We start from the raw sequence: 25744 nt of genomic DNA, 5'->3' as shown, positions 1-25744 counted from the left end.
GCCATGTCAAAAGTTGTATTTTTAAGTTTCGTGAAGGTGTAAAACGGGCTCTTAACAGCAAGTTGGTTTTAAGGACTATATTTATTGTATGTACCCAATAGGTTTTTGCCTGCAGGGGCCCGATTCTCCTAATTTTACTTAACCGACAAACGATTCACATTCGACTGAGATCCAATCACGATTCAATTACGATTGAAGCGTATATGTGGCATTCCGTTATTTTTTTCTTTGAAATAAACGTTTTTATTCTTTCCTGTCATTTAATAATGAATCATTTTACGATTGCATTATGATTTTAGAGCAAACTACCGTATAGACCAAAATAGCAGACCAATCACAAACCAATCGAATGTCGTTGGAATACGATTGGTCTTATATTAGTAGCAGAATACCCGATATGGTTAAAACTGCTATTGCGATCCAATTTCTATTCAATTTTGACATTATTAATTAATTAATAGGATAAAAACGTTTAAGTATTTCAAAGAAAAAATAGCGGAATGCCACATACGCTTCAATCGGGATTGGATCTCAGTCGAATGTGAACCTTATGTCACTTATGTAAAATTAAGAGAATCTCCTAATTTTACTTAAGCAATTATCAGATATATGAGTTATCAGATCCGAATGTCCCTCGAGATTTTGAATACAATTTGTCCAGAAATCTGAATTTCTTGGGTCTCGGCTCAAAGGGCTCGGTGCAATGTTTTTTTTAACTTGGCAAAGGCTCTCTCACGTAGTAGGTAAAACGCCATCTAGCACTGTTTTTTTTAAACATCAAAAAGAAAACCTTCCATTCTGTTGGAGGGTGGCTGGGAACGTTTTTAGACATCGTCCTTTGGCGTTGCAACTTACCATCCCCGATCAAAGATCTACAGGCCACCGGCCCACAGGCTAGACGGGGAAATGTAGTGGCGAATGATAATGTAGGAGTGCCAGGCTGTCCTAGAGCGATGTCATAGATAGAACGAAGTGCGGAAGAAAGATTAGAAAAGCTGACACTACCACCATGTGGGATACATAGCAGGAAAGAGGCATAAACTAAAAACGCACACTTTAGGCCTGTAGGGCCTCCGTATGCTGTTGCTGCATTAATTGCGATAGATTCAGATTTTGATTAAAATACACGTATCCACGTTCATGGATATATAAATAAAAAAAGTAATGATTGCAAAGTCTGTGGTGAAGTGAAGCAACAGTGCTGCCCTTGTTGGGCAAATCCGAAAACTAAAAAATCGACGTCAAACAAACATGTCAGTCACACACATAATGGCGGTGGTTGTGTTATTTTTTATGAATGGTCCATTCCGGTAATGTGTTCTCATCTTCTACAGACTGTAAGTTGTGCAGCAGGCCAGTTGGTCGGTTTCGCTAATAAATCAGATCACACGAAGAACACTTAATTGAAGTGAGATTGGTGTCTGTGGGAAGTATGGAGGTTGAGTAGGTCGCGTTGGCGGTGTTATTCAATTAGCGCGTGCAGCAGTGGTGCCGGCGCCGCGATGGGCGCGCAGCAGGCCAAGGAGCGCGGCACCGCCAGCGGCGCGTCCATGCGCTCGGCGCGCAGCAAGCCGCGCGTGCCCAAGGACCCCCGCATGCTCGGCTCCAACATATTCACCGAACACAGCGGTGAGCGCTCTCGCATTATTCCTACTAATGCTACTTTATATATTGCATTCTTGTGCACTATTTGTTTCCTGATCATCTTAGACTTGACCACTTTTAACATCCACTTTATTCTCTGAATACCTGCAATAATTAATAGGTATGGCATTTAGTGATAGAAGCTAGTACATAATGTCTTTATTTGCTATCTAAATGATTATCTTGTTCTGTATTCCTGCTGTTTGGGATTGGTTTAAGATGTTATTCTATGTGATTGTCCATAAAACATAGTGTGTCCAGTCATAATTGGTTGATGGCACTGGCACAGTATTACTACTTAATACTACTGTATAAATTATTCTCTGTGCTGCCTTAGTTCCATAGCATTGTGACTTAAAACTGCAACAGTAACTTGAAATTGATGTACCTGTTCTGACTGAGGTGACTATCAGCCTCAGGAGCGGTTTTGTTGACAAATAAAACTGCACCATCTGATGCGACTATATTAACATGTATCTATTTGTCATAACAATCCCACAAGTAATTTGTTGATTAGAGAATACCCAGCAAAGCCCTCCAATACCAAACATAATAGTAATAGAATGTGGACGTGTGACCCAGGTACAGATACACAGAGTAGACAGCTGGTGTCAACTGAACACACATGCCTTGTGTGTCTAACATTCATTATATGCAAACAGCATTATTGAAACCTATCAGATAATAATGAATAGTCTTATTGCTGCATTGTCTGTATTGATAATTTCATTACATATCTGTGGCCTTAGGAAGGAGCTCAATATCTTTAGAATATATATATAAAACTTTGCAAAAAATGGTGCCTTATGAAAATCTTGGCTTCTAAGAGTTGTAGGTGTTTCAAAAGTTTTTGATATGATGATATGTTCCCAAACTACACTGTTTGTGTTGGGCTGTGACAGCTGCACACGTCCACTACAGTCAGTTCCATACGAAACAGTGGAATCAGAACTCCAGTTTTTTTTTGTACATCTACTGAAAATTTGACCACAATTATTTATATTCACTTGTTAATAAATTACTAGATACACCTGAATTTTTTTATAGGTTTTTACTAAATAGTGAACTGAATATTGGTGTGTTTTGTGCAAGCAAGTGCATCTGCTAGCATTGCATTTACTTAGTGAGCCATTGCGATTTACTGTCACATATTTTGCTTTTGCAACTAGTTTATGATTAAAAAAAAATACTTGCTGTTGTTAAGTCATTGTGGCCTAGTGGGTAAAGCACCAACCCCTCATGTATGAGTGTGTGGGTTCAATTCCAGGTCAGGCAAGTACTAATGCAACTTTTCTATGTTTGTATGTACTTTCTGAGTATATATAATGGCTGATAAAAAGGTAAAGGAAAACAACTGGATCCCACAGTCAAACTGCTTTAACAGTTTTGTGGGACGTAATTAGTTCTTAAGTTTATTCTGTATTATTCTAATAAAGAAATAATAACAACTTGAGGAAACCTGGACTATAAAGTCTAAAATCACCAACCCGCATTGAGCAAGCGTGGTGATTAATTAATGCTGAATCCTTTTCCGTGTGAGAGGAGGCCTGTGCCCAGCAGTAGGATGATAAAACATCTGTAAGGTAACTTGCTGTTTCCCATGGTTAAAGTTGCGTCTGCAGAGACTACTTCCTGTTTTAAAATAGTGTCACTAGTTTTGCAAGCCTTTAGGGTGGGTACAAACTAACAACAAATGTTTCCTTTTCTTTACATTAGTAGACAGCAATGAAATTACACCTTGAAAAGTATGATATTGTTTTTTGTCATAACAGATAAGAAAGTACCAACCCAATGTAACAAAGATAAGATCACACAATAATATTAACCTCGTCCTATTTAAGTATAAGATTTTGGAACTGTTGCTATTCTTTTGATATAATAATAAGCTGGCTAAGCGATCAGGCTTAGGTTTAGAAGTAATTCTGTTAAGTGGCTGCATCGAGTGATTTATTTGCTGATGTTGCATTTGTTTGAATATGTAAGAATAGTTGGAGGTATGTGTGGAGGTGGGGGCAGACAGTAGTGGTGAGTGCTGGTGTTGTTGCAGAAGCGCTGCTGCAGAGCCGGCCGCTGCCGCACATCCCCGACCTGCCGGACGGCGAGCCGGCGCCCGGCACGCCGCAGCCGCTCGACACCGCCAACAGGTCACCCCTTGTAACTGCACTTACTCACACACAAGCCCTGCAACTTCCTCGTGTTTTTGTCCATGTAACGTGGAATACTTTTATATGGCTACCCAGTCTGTGGTACAGTCGAATTCAAAAACATTTGAGCGTCCGAAAGCTCAATCAATTACAAAGGTGCCAACATTCAAAATGCTTCTCTGTGGTCGTTACAAGCAGGGGAACAACTTCTTTCTTGAACTAATAAAATCTAGTTTAAATTGTTATAGAAATTGTAGTATTTAATAATTTGATGTTTATTGTTTTGTATTATTTGAAAGTTATCGTCGCGTTCGCATGAAAGAGTGAGATAAACACGGAGGCGTACACGTCACAGACATGCGCGTGCGTGTTCTGTGCACATCACATCTGCTAGTTTTTATTTGATGTTGCCATTTTAGGAAGTTCACCAAGAAAATTGTTAGTTGGGTCAAAGATAAAAGATAAATAAATGTCTACCAATGTTTATCACAACTTATGCTGTTGCTATGTTGACCAAAAATGGAAAATATATCGCAAGATTTAAAAAAAAATTGAAATGATTGCAAACTAAAATCCTTTTTTTTTTAATCGGAAGTCATTGTTTTGACAGTTACTTTACATAACTGATTTCTGCCGGTACAAAATGGTACCAGTATTTATACACATATTGGTATATTCACCGTAGTAGCACGCACGCTGTCCCGACATCAGTAGTACCATTTTCGGTACAGGTACACAGATAAAGAAGTCACGTTAAAGTACACAGAAGGTACCAATGACTGAATTGGTTAGAACATGCTAGTTGTTGTCATAAGTATCGCCTACCTTTAGTTCGGTAGAGACAATAGATGAGTTTGGGCGGTGTTGTGTCGCAGGTGGACGTCCAAGGAGAACCTGCTGGCGCACCACGAGGAGGACGACCCGCAACTGTTCGTGGCGCTGTACGACTTCCAGGCGGGCGGCGAGAACCAGCTCAGCCTCAAGAAAGGTATCCCTTCCATCCATATCCACGGCTGCTGAGGTACAACTTCAACAACTGTATATAACTCTGTTTTTTCATCAAATACTAAACACGGGGAACGGCTCTGCGCAAACCGACGTAGGAGAGGGTGGTTAATACTGGTTAAGTTATAAGCGCGGCCTTACACAGTCGGAATGTCTTTCCGAATTCGAGAATAAACAACTGGCATTGGCTCTTTTCAACATTCAACGCAACTGGAAAATGTTCAGAATCTTGCCTCGCTTTTTTATTTACATATTTATTGGCACATAAACATTATTACAAAAAGTATAGTTTATTATGTTACGAGTAATCAGGTACGAGTAAAGTAAAACTGTGGCAACTAACTAATAACTACATAAATAAATGTTTAGTAACTTAAGCTTGTACCTATACGTCACCGGAAAATAACATAACTCGTAAGTTGATCAATTTTCTAGGTAGTTGATCAACTCTCGGAAAATAATAAACGGCATTTGAAATGGACTATTCAACGTATGTATTTTAGTAAGTTGATTTATTTACGGCGCCTTGCCGTGAAATCATCCGACAATGGCGAGGTGTACGTTGATTGGTTAAAAGACTCACTTCCTTATAATAATATGCTTATAATTAATGCAATCAAAGAAAAGTGTATTAAGTGTTATGTATTATTCCACCATCTCGGAAAGAGTAGTTTTATCCTTTGCTATCTGAGCGCAAAAGCCGTTTTTATCCTCTAGAGCGGCAAAGTGATTTCAATTTAGACCATCGTGTGCAATACTCCATTTGTGACAATCTTGATAAGACTTTTCAAACAAATATATACTTATTAAACTTAAAATAATTATTCAATTAATTAAGTAATTTTTATTATTGTTTTTACTTAGATTTTTAGACTCGTTTCATTTTTAAACTGAGTTGTCAAATAAATGAACTTTAATAGGTACTTCATTTTAATTTGATACTCATATGTGCGCGCCTTTTTTTTTTTTTTTGCATTTAGTAATTTCCTCGATGAAGTGGGATGAAATTATTATTTTAAACCTCATTACATTTCTAAACTGTTTTTGCATAAATACATTTTAATAGGTTATGTGTTGCACTCGAGTGCAAAGATTTTTGTGCTCTTTTTTCTTTGTGCTCTTTTTTCTTTGTGCTCTTTTGATTCCCTCACTATCGCTCAGGATTCTAATTATTGAACGTGACTTGCTCGGTCATCAAAATTGAGCTCGCGGTTAAAAAGCAACTTTGCACTCTTGTATGACAAATAACTATTACAGTCTAGTATGACATAGTCTGTAAGTAGTAGGGAAGGATTTTTTCTTGAAAAAACTTATGAAAAAGCTGTTTGGGTCATTAAGGGTCATACAGCTAGTTATGCACCAGTTTTCGGTATTCGTTAAATCGCTTTGAACAAGTACGGTGTCGGCAGGCTCTGTATTTTGTTTGTAGATTTTGAGATCAGCACGCTGACGATGCTGTATTTTATTGGCTAGGACATTAATGAATGGTGAGAACAATAGGACCAGAAGGTCCTAAATGGGAACCACGCTATGCTCTAGCTTGGCTACGGCTAAATTATTATATTATTTTTTATTTACCAGTTGCTGTTGTTGTGCAAACTACATCCCACCCGGATTAAAAAAAAACTAGCCCATGCCCTTTGTCAGGCATTTGTCGGGCTTCTATCCGTGTACCAAATATGTAAGAAATCGGTCGGTTCAATAGTTTTTCAGATGATGATGATGAGTGTTGTCGTGAAACGCGACAGTCAGACAGACAAGTGATTTACTGAAAACAGTCAAGTTGAATATGGATCTTTTTTTTCTAATTAACTGAATAAAAATATCTGACAAAACGGCGGCGGCGTGAACAGTGAAATGTTGCATGATTGATATCTGGCTTATTTGTTGCACTGTGTGGTGTTGCAGGCGAGCAGGTGCGCATCAAGAGCTACAACAAGAGCGGCGAGTGGTGCGAGGCGCACACGCTGGCGGGCGGCGTGGGCTGGGTGCCCTCCAACTACGTCACGCCCGTCAACTCGCTCGAGAAGCACTCCTGGTACCACGGGCCCATCTCGCGCAACGCCGCCGAGTACCTGCTCTCCTCCGGCATCAACGGCAGCTTCCTCGTAAATACACTCTACTAGCCCTCTCCTGGGGAACTTGATACTCTATCTTACCCAGGAATTGTGTACATTTCCAGTAGTGAAAGAATTTTTCAAATCAGTTGAGTAGTTTTGGAGACAAGTCAATGCACAGTACACGACTAGCGTATTGGCAAGCATTGTATGGAGGCGTCATAATGGAACGGGCACGAACATACTAACATGTTCATGTATATACTGCATTGACAGTTAATTATATCAACTAATACGCACTCGAGTCTATTTTTTCTATACTATCTTATCTGAGTTGCGGGTATCGATAAAAAGAAAATCTTATATTTTGTACATAAATACACCTAGAATAAACAAATTGGCAAAAGTATTGAAATCCAAACAAAATATGTTCATGTAAAAGTAGTCAGAATGAGAGAAAGCAAGTCCACGTGAAAGCACATGGTTTGTCATGGACTTGGCAGATGACAACTGTGGCATTTCATCGCTTTGTCAGGTTAGACTGTTTGGCGTGAATATGTTGTATGTGTAAACATGGCGCGTGTGCAGGTGCGCGAGTCGGAGTCGAGCCCGGGCCAGCGCAGCATCTCGCTGCGGTACGAGGGCCGCGTCTACCACTACCGCATCAATGAGGACTCCGACGGCAAGGTACTTATTACTGAACCACTCAACACTTGTATCAATACATGTACGGGTTTATCACCGTACAGTAAGTTTACTTGAGTCAGCATTACTGCGCCACCCGCTCTCTATGATTCCATCATTTATATTATTGCACTTACACCGCAATAAGTCAGTACATAATTCCGACACACTGTTTGCGTGACTCATGATCCTATATCGTTCACCTTTCATTCTAGTATAATTTAATTTTAATCTTACATTTGTGGAAACAGGCAATACAGTGAATTTATCTTAAACTGACTTTCATCTGTTACCTTGTTTAACTCTATCTGGATCCATCCCCGCACAATACATTTACATTTGGATAGTTTCCTTGGCTACAGTATGTATATGATTGCATGGGCGTCTGTGTGTGCAGGTGTACGTGACGTCGGAGTCGAAGTTCGGCACGCTGGCGGAGCTGGTGCACCACCACTCGGTGGCGGGCGACGGACTCATCACACAGCTGCTGTACCCCGCGCCCAAGCGCAGCAAGCCCAGCGTGTTCCCGCTGGCGCCGCCCGACCACTGGGAGATCGACCGCACCGACATCGTCATGAAGCACAAGCTGGGCGGCGGCCAGTACGGCGACGTCTACGAGGCCGCCTGGAAGCGCGGCAACATCACCGTGAGTGTAGCCCGGTGCTAGTGCCAGCGCTGTCAGCACGCGCTCCCGGCACTGACACGCACGTCTGTCGCAGGTGGCGGTCAAGACGCTGAAGGACGACACGATGGCGCTGAAGGACTTCCTGGAGGAGGCGGCCATCATGAAGGAGATGCGCCACCCCAACCTGGTGCAGCTGCTGGGCGTGTGCACGCGCGAGCCGCCCTTCTACATCATCACGGAGTTCATGTCGCGCGGCAACCTGCTGGACTACCTGCGCACCGGCAGCCGCGACTGCGTTCCCGGCGCCGTCGTGCTCATGTACATGGCCACGCAGATCGCGTCCGGCATGAGCTACCTCGAGAGCCGCTCCTTTATACACAGGTAACATGCTCTGCCATTATCACTATCCACAAATAAACTGAATTGCTACGAATCTATTTGACTTTTACCTTCAACCATGGCATACTCTAAAACGGGTAAATCAATTTTTTAAGTTAGTAAATACCAGTGAGAACTAAAACCAAGTAAATGAGTGCTCTGTACAAAGCACAGTACAAATCATTACCTGTGCGGTATGCAGTGCAAATGATAACTTATAGAGGGCGCATCCAGCTGTGACGCCAGGGGTCACATTCATACATCTGCATAACATCCACATCATAGCAGTTCTCATAAATATTAGCTCGTCAGTAAACATTAGCGCAATAATTCATTACGGCAAGCAACCAAAGTACATTTTCAATTTGTGCACATTACCAAAACACTACATCAATTATAAAAAGAAAAGTATTGATATAGTCACTAATATTGACTAAAACTACAATACAGACTGCTTTTATTAATTTGTCCACCCATCCACATCAGACAAATAAAAATAAAACGATAGTAAACCATAAAGCGATTCTTATAAGATACACTTATGACTCAGCAGCGAGTACTCAAATAACTGTATTTATCATAACCAATTCATATTCGTAAATAAAGAATACAAAGTTAATAAGAAACTTTTTACTAGCCAAACAGCTGGTCCTGCCCACCGTTCTCCTTTATGAAAGTAAATATGTTTGTCTAAATGGATAAGTGAAGGAATAGCCATGAGACGGCCAGCGGACTAGCGAGCGCGGTCAGCTCGCCGCTCGCACTCAACACGACTCCTACGACAACATAAATGATAACAAACTTGACTGACTTACCCGTTTATTTATGAATTTGTACAATCTAAAATGAAAGACCCTCAGTCACAGTGAATGAATCTAACATCTAATTACAACTATGCACACAAAACAATGCTATGTATAATATAAATTTTTATCCATGTTCTGCTTTTGGAACATAAATAGGCATGACACTCACAGATTTTATTTATTCCTTAGATTTAGTTTATATACTAAAAGTGGTTTGTGTGTAATATCAAAATGGACTAAAGTTGTCTTATTTTAATGAATGGTTAACCTAACCTATCGCTAAATATCTAAATGCATTTATGATAATGATACGATGAAATAATTTTAAAGTAAAAGCATCACATGACGCTTTGCATGTGTGCCTGTACTGCATCAAGCGCGTACACAAACAAATATAACATTTTACAACAAGACTGGCTGGTGGTTGCCATTCCAGGTCACTTATACTTTGTAACAATCACTAGTTAAAGGTGAAGGGAAATTTTAGGAAACTGGGAAATCGCCAAACCACCTTGAGCAGGCGTGGTGATCGACGCTCATTCCTTCTTTGTGTGAGAAGAGGCCCGTGGACTGGGATAATAAATGGGCTGGATATGAGGCAGATAGTAGGGATATTTTGGTATTAATAGTACAGTAGGAATTCTTATTTTTGTTTATTTGTTTTAAAACACAAACACATGTGAATGTCCCTTGGGTTGGAGCGGCGGGTGAGGCAGGATCGCGATGTATGCGCTTGTGCAGGGACCTGGCGGCACGCAACTGCCTGGTGGGCGAGAACCACCTGGTGAAGGTGGCGGACTTCGGGCTGGCGCGGCTCATGCGCGACGACACGTACACGGCGCACGCCGGCGCCAAGTTCCCCATCAAGTGGACGGCGCCCGAGGGGCTCGCCTACAACACCTTCAGTACCAAGTCCGACGTGTGGGCCTTCGGCATCCTGCTGTGGGAGATCGCCACCTACGGCATGTCGCCCTACCCCGGCGTCGACCTCGCCGACGTCTACCACATGCTCGAGAAGGTACGTCACCATTGTTTGCACACGTTGTCGACGCATCGTACGCGAACCATTCAAACAAACAATAAATAATCTCATAGTTTATTAAAATAATAATTGAAATATAAAAACAAACGAATAACGCGCTCGTCCCTCACCCCGACAACTCCGATTAGTTCAACAAAGTGTGTTAGTTTCAAAACAACAAAGTACTCTACGTTTTTGCATTTCTTAGAATGGAAACTGGTTCGGTAGTTTAATAAACACGTTGCGTAACACGGTCCCATTGTGGCGGGCGGCACGCGCGGCCCGGCGCGGGCGCGGCGCGGCCCCGGCTCGGCCCCGGCCCGGCCCGTGCGGCCCGGCTAGCAGTGCGACGCGTCCGTGCACAGGTGCTTCTTGCACAGCGTGCACTGCGGCCGGCTCACCGCGATGCGCGAGAAGATCTCCGACGCCGACAGCTCCTTGCTCAGCTTGCTGCACATCGAGTACGACACCGTCTTCTTGGAGAAGTCCTTGGCGGGCACGCAGGTGCGCGCGCGCACCGGCCCGATCTCCTGCCCCGTCTCCACTGCAACACAGGCGCACGTTACCTTGCGTCACCGCGGCGGCGCTCGTCTCGTGCACTGACACTCACCTAGCTTGGCGGACTCCGAGGTGATCACGATGCACAGGAACGCCATGCCCGGGATGTAGCAGTCGATGTTGGGGACCTGCGCACACCAGCACGTTACTGACGCGAGCCCGCCACGCGCACGGCGGGGGCTCTCACTCTACTCACTGTGATGTTCGCGTAGTCAGGGTGGTCGGGGTCCCAGCAGCCGGGGTGGTCGAACGATAGACAATTGTAACACTGGATGCCTTTCGTCGTCGGTGATACGAATTTCTTCGGCTTCATCTTTTTGTGTTTTCCTGTAAATAATTATTAATTAAATAAAAAAAAAAATATTAGGAAGAGCACGCGCTCGGTTCGAGATGCGAGTGAGCAGTGTAGCGGGTCGTGCGCGCGTCAGGCTTACCGAGCACCGCGACGGAGAACAGCAAGCAGTAGACGAGAGTGTTCTTGAAGGCGATCATGTCGGAGTGCGGAGCGGCTGCGACTGCTGCGGAGAGGCGCGCGCGCCGCGTTTATACCCGACACACAATGCGCCGCGCACAGGGTGCTGTGCCGCGCGACGCCGCCCTTCGCCGATTGATCTAGCCTCTAATCATGAAAAACGCAAAAAGTCGAAAGTTATCGTTAGCTGGTGGCAGGCTCTTTCCTCGACCTTGTTTACTAAACACTTGCTGCCACAGCGTACCACTTTGTGTAAACTGCACACACTAATGTAAACCGATGCTATTATTTCCGCAACAGAATGCCGTCTAATGTTCACATAGCTAAGGCAACTATAAACAAATGTAAGCCCTTAATGTTATTACATTTTACAATAGCGGAGCTCCCAGGAAACAGTTCCGATGTTGATGGTAGCGCATCCTATGTGAAACGGTTGCCATAAAACAATGGTGAGGCGAGCGTGGTCGGCGCAGGGAACAGCATCCCGCTGTATATGCGCGGGTGACTAGGCTGCGCTGTTTGTGTATGTTGGTGAGCTGATTGTTTACGTGGCGGCGCCGCGCGCGCGCACACTAACTCCTCAGTAATGCGCGCACTCACAGCTCCGCTCGACTACTTTATGCGTTCACTAGTCCAGTCCACTTCCTAGGGGGTCACAACTTTTTCATGATTTTGTCAGTAAAACATGTGATTTGAAATTGAAGCATTATGTTATAATTACAAGGTGCAAGACGTTTAATTTTTGTTGCGAAAAACGTGATGTTCGGAAATTCATTAATTTTATTTAATGTTATATTAATTCTTTTTTTATGATTTTTGTGGGTTTTTTTCAAGTCTGTAGTGAGCACTTTAAAGCGGAATAAAACAAAAAAGAAATTCAGAAGCTTTATCGTGATTGTCACGCATTTACTACCTGCGGTGGCGGTCACATAGTTAAAAACACTGTTCGAATATTAACTGAACTTTGCATGAGTATTTCCTTTATTATTTCGTCCGCTTTATCCGAATTCCGGTACCATGAGTCATAACGAGGTCATACCACTGAAGACACTCCATATGTGTATTTGTTTTTACGTATATACGTCACAGGACAGTATGAAATCCCTAATCATGCAAGCTGTCAGGTTAGTTGATACGGGAATTTTCATTCAAGCTTCATTAAAATGTAAAATTGAGCCAAGTTCCGGGTACGACTTGTCACCGAGGTATTTTTCACCTATCTAGTGTTTTTCTATTGGATTTGCAACGGGCCAAACAGAAACCGGCATAAGTCCTTTTTACTACCCTAACCTTCACTTTTGTATAGTGCTAGCAGATATACACCTGGATGTCAAGTTTTTACCATATGGAGCCTAATACTTTCGTAAGTTGCCCTCGATTTCTCAAGGTCTCCATTATCACATCCTGACCTGATGACTGGGACCACCTGCAAGGTATATCCTATCAAACAAAAAAATAATTTTGCAAATCGGTTCAGACTTCTTTGGGAATCGGTGAACATACAAAAACAAAGATTCGACGAAGTGAAAACTTCCTACTTTTTGGGAAGTCGGTTAAAAAAAAAAAACAAGTGATTCCTGACCCAAGTTCAACTTCCAATGAACAAACAGCAAACAGTAAAGGAAAACTCTTTGTCATGATCGAAAAAAAATAATAAAAAAAGAACCCCCCATGGTTTTCAGATGAAATGATATACATATGAATTTTCTCCATTGTTTTGCCATCTCCTTCAATACTTTTGATTTGAAGTCTCATAAATGTTTTTCTTACTTTTTAAGAAAATAGTGGTGGGTGATATTTTGTGTTTTTCTTAACTCCGCCTTTGCCGTCTTTAATTAGCTGACAGGCAAAGAAATCGTCACAAAAGTTAGTGTCCGATCCTCATACATCACTATTGTCAACGTAAATATTCTTTCACTTTAATTTAAAGAGCAGTGTTTTGTGGGGTTTAATCAAAATCGAAGTCGAAGAAGGCTAATTACATAAGCACTTTTTAACGTCAATATTCCAAAAGAGCCGAACCCCCAAAACGCCCGCTTTCACCACTTCCTAGTGTTACGGCTGGAAACAAGAAGCGGTGAAGATCTCACTTTGCTGCGAATCAGTGTCTTCAATTCAGTGACTGCCACTGTGTTAGCAAATAGATAATATCATTATTGTAGACACTTGCAGAAAAAATACATGTACATATTATGTACAGTCAATTTGAGTAGGCCTTTATCTAAAGATAAACCGTCTTACCACAAAAACTTTTAAACGTCAGTTTAAGCCTTGTCTAAAAAAATGTCAAATTATGACGTTGACATATGGTTCATTTTGCAGCCACAAAATTTTTAGACAACTGTAAACCAGGCGTTAAAGTTTTTGTAGTAAGGCCATAACCGTCTTACCACAAAAACTTTTAAACGTCAGTTTATGCCTTGTCTAAAAAAATGTCAAATTATGACGTTGACATACGGTTCATTTTGCAGCCAAAATTTTATTAGACAAGTGTAAAACAGGGGTTAAAGTTTTTGTAGTAAGGCCAAAACAATCTTGACAATGTTTTAATATTCAAAAACTACGGATCAATAAAATACGACTAAAAACAATGTCATTCCAATAATAACATGAACTTCATTGAATCATTGTTATAAGCAGTAGTTTATTTGTTTAACATACTGTGTTTGTGTAAAAAGTCCTATCAATATTGTTTACCTTTAGCTAAGTGCCGAATCAATTAAAGTATAAGCTTTAAAATCACATATAACAATTTAAAATAACTTCTAACGGTCAGGTTATCGCAAACAATAGCTTGGCTTCGGTAGAATCGTACAATAAACTATAAATTGTTATTAAGCTAAACCAATAAAAATTCGTTTGCGCAACTGTATAAAAAGTAGCATGTATGTTAATATAGGAAGTCAGCTATAAGTTTACCAAAAATGGACTAGCGGTTTGTCGAAGAAGTGACAAAGGTACGAGGTTTCTGCGCCCTGTAATATTATTTGAGTGTAGAAGTATTGTGCGTCGGTTATACTTGTATACGAGCAAGCAATACACCAAAGGCAACTCGAGCCATGGTGTTCACGTACGCATCCCTACTATAATATTATAACTGCGAAAGTAACTCTGTCTGTCTGTCTGTCTGTTACGCTTTCACGTCTAAACCACTGAACTGGTTTTAATAAAATTTGGTACAGAGATAGAGTTGACCTTGAGAAAGAACATAGGATAGTTTTTGTCCCGGACTTCTATGGAATTCTGTTGGAAACGCGATATAACCGAACTCTACGCGGGCGAAGCCGCGGGCGGAAGCTAGTTGTTCATATCTCTCGCATAGTTGCCGTTCTCCGTTCGTTTTCTTGAAAGAACTGTTTACATTTTTACGTAAAAATTTCAAAGTAAACAGTTGTTTTAAGAAAAACTTACGTTTATGTGTTGTCGGTAAACTTGGGCCTAATTGTTTGTCGGTGTGAAGTAAACCTCGGTTGGTGTATGATGAAATAAACTTTATTGGTGAAGTCATGCCGCGTGCTCTTGTAGTTAGTTGTGGGGGACGACACACGCAGCAGAATAACTGTTCCCTCTAGCAACTCCGACAAAGCACAATACGTATACTTGCATCTACATCAATGTGGCTTTCACGAACCATAAGACATGTCCAAATCATGAAAAGTGCTCAATTGATTCTGACGAAACTTGCTCTAATCCTTCCTTTTATTTGAAGTTAGAAATATAATTTAAAATAGTGAGAATCGAATGATTTAGAAAATCTCATATTATTAAATACATAATGAAACACAACATTCGTTTGTTAGATCTCACGACTCATCAAATAAAATATTATCGAATTCCGACGACGTGACAAACATGACGGTGGACTTAGTGGCCGGCTCGTGGAAGTCGCTTGGAATGATGTAATTTAGACATTTGAAACAAAACTACAATGATATTTGTGTATAATGACGAACAAACAGACAGCGCGTAGAAAGACAACAAAATGTAAATGACGTTATGTTTAGGCAGAGAGCATTGTTGTGGTGCTGAATGCGCGATTGTGTGCAGGGCTACCGCATGGAGTGCCCGCCCGGCTGCCCCGCCGCCGTGTACGAGCTCATGCGCGGCTGCTGGCAGTGGAGCCCCGGCGACCGGCCCAGCTTCCGCGACATCCACCACGCGCTCGAGCACATGTTCCAGGACAACTCCATCACCGAGGGTAACGACTAGCGCATTCAACAAGCGTCACTCGACGCCCAACTACTTTCACACTGCGGCTCTTATAGTCACCTATACAAATATGGCGTTAAACAGCTCGATATTTTTTCGATTAATATTACTTTGAAGCGCATTGTTTGCAATAAAAGTGTGGAATTGCCTATTGTTAAGCCGCCGCAGGCTATACTTTTAATATTTTTTCTTGATGCGAATCAGTATGAAGCAGGCTGTATTCCTCAACGACTACACCAGATCACGTTCAATTAAGATGTTAAATGTCTTTAAACGTGTCCTTTCGTCATGTAATTAAATGTAGTAATTCAATGAACACGCTAGTCACTCAATCAAATAGCAGATGTCTGCGACATATAGGTACACACTGGCTGATCGTGAAATGAACCCGCTAAACTGGCTGAACACTACTGTACCACTACATTTTATACAGGATACATGGATTATGAAATAACTCGTTACCTATACAGTCAATTAACAGGATTCTTAAATCGTAATATCACGTATGACGTTACTCAAAATTTTAATACGGTGCGGTTTTTAGCAGCTTTCATAGTATTTTTCAGAGTTAGTTGAAAGTTTTTGTTATAAAATGTTTCTTTTCACGCATAAGTGACGCAGCTGCAGCGCTTTTCTTTTTTGTTTCACTGTTTGTTTTGTCCATTGTTATATTTGTTTGTATTTGTGTGTGTTTGTATTTGTGTGTGTTTGTTTTCTGCGTCATTTGTGTGTTAAATAAAATGGTTTTTCTTTCTTCTTTCTTTCTTCTTCTTTTTGGCGGTCAGTCCTATATGGCCAAGAGAAAAGCCACACTAACCAAATGTATTGAATTCGCTTAGATACTGCCGCGAAGGAAGGAAATATCAAAGAGATGCACTAAGAATGATAGGTGAGGCACCTCCATGCAGGTCAAGCAACGCCCGGTAGGCGTGATAGAACTAACGTTCCGGTCCCTTAGCAAATCAAGACCAATCTGTCGAAGATTGGTATTGGATAATTGGTGATTTTATTATGAAAAATAATGGTCGGGTTCCATAGAAGGCGTGTAAGGGCGGAGTTTTAGACTAATAACGTTATTTTCCCCCTTAAGTACCGCATTTTGGTGCGCTAATCTTTAGGTGCGTGATGTCTGCGCGAATTAAATACATTTGGTTAATATGATACAATATTAAAACATACCGATGTCATCGGCATTTCGGTTGCGTCTACATTTGAGTATCCTGAGTCACCATGTTTATGATGTTGAGTAGTATTGTTAGGAAACTATTGTAACGATGTAAGCAAGTGGACGTATAAACATATGAGTGTATGTAGTCGTCGAGTAGTGTCGGTGGCGGCGTACATGTGTGTGTGTCGTCCGGCAGAGGTGGAGAAGCAGCTGCAGGAGGGCGCGTGTCCGGCCGGCACGCCGCAGATGTCGCTGAAGAAGGCGGGCGCCGCCGCCGCCGTGCAGATGCGCCGCCCCACCAACCGGCGCGGCAAGCAGGCGCCCACGCCGCCCAAGCGGACCAGGTGCGCACCCCGCCCTCCCCCCGCGCTCGCACCCCGCGCCCCCCTGCTCACGCTCGCTCTGTTGCAGCCTGCTGTCCTCGTGCAGCTCCTTCCGCGAGTCGCAGTACGCCGCCGACGAGCCCGCGCCCGACGACGCGCTCGCCTCGCTCAACGGTCAGTCACACACACGCACACACACACACACACACACGCGCGCACACGCGGCGCCACCCGCATCCACGCATCACTCCATTCCAAAGCTGAGCACCAACTCATAAAACGCTTCTGCCACATGTTCGCTGTAATGATGAATCTCCCTGACACCTCCATCGAGCTAGTCCTCAATAATTACAAGCTTTTATTTAACTTGCAATGTATGTATGTATGTATGTATGTATGTATGTAACTATGTGTGTTCGGGTGGAATTTTACAACTCAATTTTAAGGCACTTGCCCTCAACCGATTGAGCTGCAATTTTGCATACATGTTTAGTTTGGATGACAATGCATGTTAAGCTATGTGACGTCATCCTAAACCCAACATGGCTAAATATACAAGATGGCGGACTAGTTATTTTTAAAGTACCTATACAATATGGGTATCAAATGAAAGGGATTGACTAGTAGAACACATTGCACTTTACGAAATAAAAATCCAAGATGGCCGCCGCTACAAAATGGTGAATAACCTTTTTTTTTCAATCCCATCCATATGGGTATCCAATGACAGGCAAGTAAAATAAAGTGCACTTTACCAAATCAAAACTAAAAAGTATAAAATAAATTGAGGTAAAAAAATCTTTAAAAACAAGCTTTTATTTAAATGCGCTAAAAATAAAAAAATAATCTTTTACTGTAACTTTACTGATTTATGTTTTAAAAGCTTGTCGCGATTTTACTAAGAAAGTAAACACGAGTACTTAAATGTCGCGACAAGCTTTTAAAACATAAATCAGTAAAGTTACAGTAAAAGATTATTTTTTTATTTTTAGCGCATTTAAATAAAAGCTTGTTTTTAAAGATTTTTTTACCTCAATTTATTTAGCCAATTCGGGTTGATGATCTGCCAAATTCTCCCCTTGCCGAATAGAAATGTATATTAAAAATAAAGAACATGAAAGGACAATATCCTTGGGCCAGGCCGGATAAAGCTAGTTATTATCGATTGCAATTTCAATTACAGTGCAAGGGAGATTCTTGATGATGTGCTTCAGAATCAGAATTCAAATTGATCGTTCCGTTAGATCGTCATTGCTAGCAGTTATCCGTCGTTAGGAATCTTTAGCTCTACGCTATCAGCATACAGCTTGAGTTAACAATATCAGTGTGTTTGACATGAGGCCGAAAACGTGTGATAGTGTTGAGCATTGGCTATTACGCATACAGCTTGTGTTCCATTAGTATTACATGGTCGCGGTCGCGTGGCGCGCGTGCGGCGCACGGGTGGCGCGCGTGCGGCGGACGATGGTTCTGTAGCGTGCGGTACTCACTCACATGTTATTATACATCAGTTTAAACTAGCGTTTTCTGTTTGTTGTCCGCTCGCTCAGGTGTATAGCGATAGGTTGTCACGTTGTAAGTATTGACGAGTTTCGGTTAGACAGTGTACCTACCATATTTACCTACTTGTATTTGTGTTATCGTTAACTGGTGAATGAGTACTTAGATATAAATAATACTGTGGTTGAGATATTGTGTCGGCTCGTGACCGACAGCTGGTGACGCCGCTACACGCAGTGTGGCGAGCGCGTGCATGCCCGCGCCGCCCGCTCTGTCGCCACCGACACGCCACCGACACGCCACCACCACACCATCGATACGTCATCATTTGCATGACTTCATCACAATCGGGACAATCAATCAAAAATACGTAAATGGAAGAAACAATGCCCTAGTAATAAATGCTTCAAAAGTTGTTCCCATGAAAGTAGAACAGCTACCATATACATAGATGTAGTTTGTGTAATGAGCATAACGTGGCGTGGCGCGCGACACGGTGGGCTGCGGTACGTTTCTGTTTACTACAAGTTTACTTCCATACTTAGGACTGGTTGGTGCCACTCTAATCTGCTAAACTGACATCAGCCGCTCGCAAAGCTGCCACACTCACGTGCACTCATGTCAAAACTTTTATACATCATTTAAGTTACTAAATTATAATTAATTTAAACAAATTCAAATTCAATTTCAAATTAAACATACATACATAAATATTTATATTATAAAAATATATCCTATACTTTCTAAATCGCAACAAATTACAACATTAGGTGGCGTAGCAACGGTGTATTAACTACACTGGTCAACAAAACTAGACCAACTTCCAGCCACAGAAATGAGACTTCACTTTTTACGATGTTTTCAGTGCGTTGAATCCAAATTTGGCTTCAGAATTATCCTGTTAGCTCGGGATTTTGAGAAATTCTAACCTAAAAGTGCGAAAAACACTGTTTTAACCATTTTAAGGCCTATGTAGACCGGCGAGTTTTTTTTAACCTGAAAAAGTATTCAAGGGCTCAGAGAACAAGTCTTTTTCTTTCAAATGGCGTTGAGCTCAAATATCATTTTTTTTTTCACTGACATATTGCGATTTAATACAGTTTTGTTGGACATTTTGTACCTTTTAGAATATATAAAGTACCTTGTAATAAGCAATAAATAAATAATAAATAATAATGGTTAAAACAGTGTTTTTCGCACTTTTAGGTTAGAATATCTCAAAATCCCGAGCTAACAGGACAATTCTGCGGTCAGATTTAGATTCAGCCGACCGAAAGCTTTAAAAAAGTGTAGTCTGGTTTATATGGCAAAAACTTGTTGACCAGTGTAATTTGATTATACAACGGCTCTAATGCGGCGCTGAAATGCGGTCCGTCTAATTAGGATTTATAAATAAAAACTTTATTTGTTTACATTTTCACAGGTAATTTTTTTAGTTCCTGCTATGACAACAAATACTAAAAGCTGGAATAAAATAATTATTTTAGGGGGTTTCCATGCAATAAACGTGTTTTTGCTGATGGCGAACTTGTCTGCACGTTAGAGAGGCACCAACTACTTAGCTTGTTAGCACTTGTATCCGTTCGTAGTTAACTTGTGTCGACCAGTCGGCCACTGCTTCTTTATCTTTACGTAGTTGTTACATTCCGTACCTGGTAGCGTTTTATTTCATTACTTCACTGTTTTCATATAAAGCAATACATCATATTAAATTACATTATTAGTATGTGCTCGTACTGCAAACTCGCTCTCGCTTTGTGCGATGTGTCGATGAAGTTGTGTGGAGTAGGAGAGCGAGTAGGCAGTGGAGGCACATGCGGTGTGTCGGCTCGTGCTGACTCGCTGAGTGTGCGTGTGTCAGGCGGCGCGCGCGGGCGCGAGGCCTCCTCCGAGGGCTCGCTGGCGGAGGCCACGCCCGACACCGACGAGTCCGGCGGCGAGACGCGCCTGCGCAGCAAGCGCCGCGCGCGCGCCCCCGCCGCCTCGCCGCCCGACGCGCCGCCCGTGCACGTGGCCGCGCTCGAGGTGCAGAACGTCAAGCGCGCCATCAACCGCTACGGCACGCTGCCCAAGGGCGCGCGCATCGGCGCCTACCTCGAGTCCATGCGCGTGTCGGGCGCGGCGCGGGACGAGGCGCGCTCGCTGTCGCCGCGCACGGCGCGCGCCATGCCGCACATGATCCGCTCCAACTCGTCCGGCGGCGTCACAGCGCCGGCGCCGGCGTCCCCGCGAGCCGCCCGCGCCGCGCCGCGCGCCCCGCCCGACAGCCCCGCTAAGCCGCGCCCGCGCCTCGCCGACCTGGAGTTCCCGCCGCCGCCGCCCGACCTGCCGCCGCCGCCCGAGGACGCGCAGCCGCCGCCGCCGCCGCCGCCGCCCGACCCGCCCGCCGACCGCGACCATCTCGCCAAGAAGAACATGAAGGAGATGCTCGAGCTCAAGCTGGTGGCCGAGATCAAGGAGCGCGCCGACAAGAAGCACCGCCTCAAGGAGTCGCCGCCCGCCGACGAGCCGATGGACGCCAGCGCCGGCTTCGGCGACCCCGTCACGCGCCTCGTGTGCGAGCTGTCCGAGAGCCTCAACCTGGAGCCGCGCCGCAAGCCCGACCCACCCGCCAACCACACCATGTCGCCCATCGACCTCAAAGCTAGTCTCAGGAAAACTCCCTACAACAACAACCTCGAACAGAAATCAGCCGACACCAAAAATAATACCGACTTTAAATCACAGCTCAAGAAGGTCGAGACAAATAAGAAGACTCCACTCGCGCCCAAGGACGCGGAGGAGCCAGGTCGCGCCATCATAGACTTCAAGTCGCGCTTGCGGAAAGTGGAGAGCGCGGCGGCCGCCACCAACGGCACGGGCAAGAAGTCGGAGCGGTCGCCGGAGGAGGCGCGCGACGAGGTGGGCTCGCTGGACACGAGCGGCGGCGACGACGACGACAAGCGCCGCAGCACCGGTAGCATCAGCAGTCTCAAGAAGCTCTGGGAGAGCAAGGAGACGGACGAGCGTCTCAGCCCCAAGGCCCGCGCCGCTCCCGACGCGGCCGACGCCTCGCCCGAAGAGCGCGCGGCGGCGGGCGTGACGCGCGCGGGCTCGCGGCGCCGCGAGGACAAGCCGGCCGTGCCCAGCAAGCCGGCGGTGAAGGGCAAGCCGGGCAAGCAGGGCATCTACGCGACGCCGTTGGCTGCCGGCGAGGACGGCGACGCGGAGCTGCTGGCGGCGCTGCGCGGCACGCTGGAGTGGTGCACGGCGGAGGTGCGGCGCGGCGGCGGGCGCGGCTCGCTGTGGCGCCTGCAGTCGTCGGAGCGGCTGGCGCGGCTGGGGGGCGCGTGCGGCGCGGCGGCGGACGCGCGGCGCTGCTCGGCCGCGCTGCGCGTGCGCCTGCGCGCGGCGGCCACGCGGCTCGAGGCGGAGGCGCGAGCGCTCGCCTCGCCCGCACCGCACCACCACCACCTCGCCGACGGCGTCGAGCGCGCGCTCAAGGACCTCGCCGACATCGTGCACAGGTACACTACTGCACCTTCTGTTCTAAACTAGCCGAGCATATTACTCTCTGCCTCAAACACCAACATCATAAATTCTTTATTGACATAATATGAGGTTACAGAATCATATGAAACCTCTCAAACCCAAACCAGGAAATAACCTGTATGTCAAGAATCAGCGCCTTCTCGCATTGGTTACTCTACAATTTATGTCAAACTAAGTTATACAGGCGTGGCGTGCACTTGGAGAGGCCTATGTCCAGCAGTGGACTGCGATAGGCTGATGATGATGATGATGATGATGATGAAGTTATACAGACTGTTTGAATATTATTATTTTTTTTTTTATATGAGAGCATGCAAATCTTAAAAATACGTTACAGTATACTAAAGTAAGTGATTGTGAGAATGAATGAAAAATGAGATGTGTGCATGTGTGAAGTGAGTGTATGAATGTAAGTGTGAGTATAAGTCTGTTATGTATGTATGTATGCTTAACTGCAGTACTTTTTCTGTTTCCTCATAGTTTAGTTTAAGAAGCCAGTTCTTAACCTTAGATTGACATTCGTGAAGTAAGAAGGGGTAAAAAAAAGCTTTGTTTAGTTTGTAAAAAATTTAGTTTTAAAGCTTTGTTTATAAAGGTGCACGGAAAGAAAACTCTTTTGACGTCTTGCTAATGCGGTACGACATCTTATGGTTTAATAAGTAGCACTCAAATAACGCATTAATTTTAAAACCTGTACTAATACCCTAATCACGGAGCCATAAACCAAAAGGTAAACAATATTTATAGGTCTCGATTGAAGTAGTGAACATATTTTATAAAAATAACTACGGAAGTAATACTTATGTAATCCTTTTAGACTTATTTGAAATTAAATATAATAAATGCCGTAAATTATTTTCTTAATTTTAATGAAATATGTAGTAAATCGTTTACATGTAAAAGAACCTAAAAGACTTGACTGTCCGACATAGAACCCACCCTACTAAATTATAGACCACAGATACTGCGAACATTTTACATAAAAATGTGACGTTTTGTCATCGGTCGGGTTATACCCGCCATCTTGAAAAAGTGTTGTTCTGTGTTTACATTTTGACTCACGGCTCGGTGAATAAGGTATATTAAATATATTAAAAAAAAACGGTCGTCTGTAAAGTCGGTTTACTGACGATAGTCGAACGTGACAACGTCATAAGAAATTGATCGTCAGATGTCGAACGCTGCCGAAAGCGGAGGCCGATCGTGCCTCTTAATCGCTCGTTGCGTGCTCTCGCTTGCACTTCAAGCCTTAAACGGAACGCCTCAGAGCGTGGTAACGCCGCATGAGTCATGTTTTTTCGTGCGTGCAGCCGGCTTCATCGATTTATAAGACGTTGTCACGTCAAAAAAACGTATATTTTAACCGTATAACCAAACTTTGAGCATTAGAAGAATTTGTCGGTCTCATCGCAAAAAAAGCACTCACAAATAATTTTTGTGTAAAAAAAAAATGTATCCATGGCCTGGGGATTACTACTCGAACGTTTTGTATAGAATGTGTTTGAAGAGTACTTGTGTTGTTTGGTTACAGATAATCTTAAAGCGACTGCAGCACAGCCCAGTATTGCACCGCGAGCGCCGACTCCGCAGTATGTAACCGATCTCAAGCGACTCCACCCAGCGAGCGACGGCGCCCGAGCAACGCCCGAGCGGCGCCTGAGAACGCCCGCCCGAGCGACGCCCGAGCCTGGCGCGGCTCTCCGCTAGTTAGTCAGGTGTTTATTTATGAGTGCCAAATGTTTGTAAGATAGGAGTGCACCGCTGTGACATGGCTATCCAGTAGTTCGGCGGCGCCGGTCGCCTACATTCCTCTAGACGCGATATATCATTTCTCTTAGAAGTATACACAAACTCACCTATGTACTCCTTCGTTAAGCATTTAATTATACATTATGTAGTTACTTTACTTATTAGAAGACTCGTTCTACTCGGACCAATAACGACGCTTGTTATGATTTGAGCTCAAGACTGTCTGGCGATTGGTTTGTATTGGCCTATTTGTATACTCAGTAGCGCGCCCGACCGGGACCACGTATATACCGTTCTGACGCGTGTTTAATACTTTATATTATTATGTATGATAGAGCGATCAAATAAAGTTGTCAAACATTAATTATTTTAAGTTAGCGTACTGTGATACGGCTTATAATGTAATAATATTATGCTCAATATTTTCCTTAATATTATTTGTATTAATTGAAATTTGTAAGGTATTTAAATAAGATGATTATATATTGCGATCGGTAAAATTGTATTAATACGAAATCATTTACATGAACGTTGTATGTAGCGGCGGCGCGGCGGTGGTCGCGCCGCGCTCTCACACGTGTATGCTAGTCTTTATTATTACAATAAATGTACGTAATTATGTAAGTTCTCTATGATAGGCTCGTGTACAATCATTCTAGCTATTTTAGTATTGAATGTATCATTAAGGGTTTTGTATTAGCTGCCGGAGGGCAGCAGCCGTGCGCGTCGCGTGCCCGCGCCTCTCACGCGCAACGCACTCTTAGCTAAACATTAGTATTTACTTTGTGATAGTATCATCATTATTGCAGTAATATACTACTCGTCCCAATTCGCCAATTATAGTTTATTTGGACTGTATAAATCTTGTACATATACATATAATATACCTACTTATTCAAAATTGTACGTATTGGAATCCTTCTTGTTTTAAATGGGAAGGAAATCCTCGCATAATGCTTTCACGGTAATATCGCTGAACGAATTAATTAAAATCATAGGAATACAAAGTATATAATTGGATGAAATTTGAAATAATGGTGCTGTTGTTTCCACTGGCTACATTTAAAATTATATAATTATCATATTACATGTGCTTTACATGTAAATAATTCAAGACTGTGTAGCACCGCAGTAGTAGCGTTGTGCGTGACGTGCATGCGGCGGGCACGCAACGGGCACGGGACGTGCACGCGACGGCCCGGGCTAGTTGTCTGCAGCTCAGCTTGCGCAGTATGTATCCATGTTCTTACACTGGTTCGTTATCCTCTTAATTCCCTACTATGATAAGTAATAGAATCCAAAGATACAAACCAGATGTCCAATTGTAATGGAAATAAAATGATTTCTTTAAGAAATGGTCTATTTCATTTTTACATATTTTTAACCGACTTCCCAAAAAGGAGGAGGTTCTCAACAAGCGCGGATCCAGCCGTCAAAAAAGGTTGTGGTCACAGCTACACGAAAATCGGCTAAGTACGAGTCGGAGCATGAACATGCTCAGTAACAATCATGCAAGTCGTTTATGAACTATTGAATTAAATTATTTCCGATATTTTCTGAGCATCGGACTTTGGCATTAGGAATTAAAATAAACTTAGGAGGAAGTCGGACCCGATAAAAAAAATAGTCAGTTTCGATTCAAACCTATTTCAATCAATCTATACTAATATTATAAAGAGGAAAACTTTGTTTGTTTGTTTGGTTGTAATGAATAGGCAAAAAAACTACTGGACCGTTTTTAAAAATTCTTTCACCATTCGAAAGCTACATTATCCACGAGTAACATAGGCTATATTTTATCCCGGTACAGGCAGTAGTTACCACGGGACGCGGGTGAAACCGCGGGAAAACGGCTAGTAACTTATATTTT

At 43.2% G+C, this 25744-nt stretch overlaps 2 protein-coding genes across 3 annotated transcripts; one reads left to right on the top strand and one right to left on the bottom strand.

Annotated features, from left to right (window-relative positions):
• The first annotated feature begins 1191 nt into the window (after positions 1-1191).
• LOC124644871 (tyrosine-protein kinase Abl) lies at positions 1192-25229 on the top strand. Of its 2 annotated transcripts, XM_047184508.1 has the most exons (14): positions 1192-1337; positions 1432-1629; positions 3692-3788; positions 4664-4776; positions 6702-6901; positions 7439-7537; positions 7932-8180; positions 8254-8540; positions 10085-10361; positions 15442-15592; positions 16968-17115; positions 17183-17268; positions 20456-22100; positions 23657-25229. In XM_047184508.1, the coding sequence occupies exons 1-14, from the start codon at positions 1298-1300 to the stop codon at positions 23658-23660; spliced, it is 3594 nt and encodes a 1197-aa protein (XP_047040464.1). In that variant the 5' UTR covers positions 1192-1297; the 3' UTR covers positions 23661-25229. The 2 variants fall into 2 exon arrangements, with proteins under 2 accessions (XP_047040464.1, XP_047040465.1); XM_047184509.1 differs by having other exon boundaries at positions 1192-1629.
• On the bottom strand, positions 10356-11686 carry LOC124644872. Its single transcript, XM_047184510.1, has 4 exons — positions 11357-11686; positions 11119-11249; positions 10975-11050; positions 10356-10908 (listed from the first exon to the last, which is right to left on the bottom strand). The coding sequence occupies exons 1-4, from the start codon at positions 11412-11414 to the stop codon at positions 10703-10705; spliced, it is 471 nt and encodes a 156-aa protein (XP_047040466.1). The 5' UTR covers positions 11415-11686; the 3' UTR covers positions 10356-10702.
• Positions 25230-25744: the final 515 nt, after the last annotated feature.

This window comes from Helicoverpa zea, chromosome 31 (genome assembly GCF_022581195.2).
Source record: "Helicoverpa zea isolate HzStark_Cry1AcR chromosome 31, ilHelZeax1.1, whole genome shotgun sequence".
In the NCBI taxonomy this organism is placed as follows: domain Eukaryota; kingdom Metazoa; phylum Arthropoda; class Insecta; order Lepidoptera; family Noctuidae; genus Helicoverpa; species Helicoverpa zea.
This window is presented reverse-complemented; position numbering and strand designations above follow the sequence as displayed.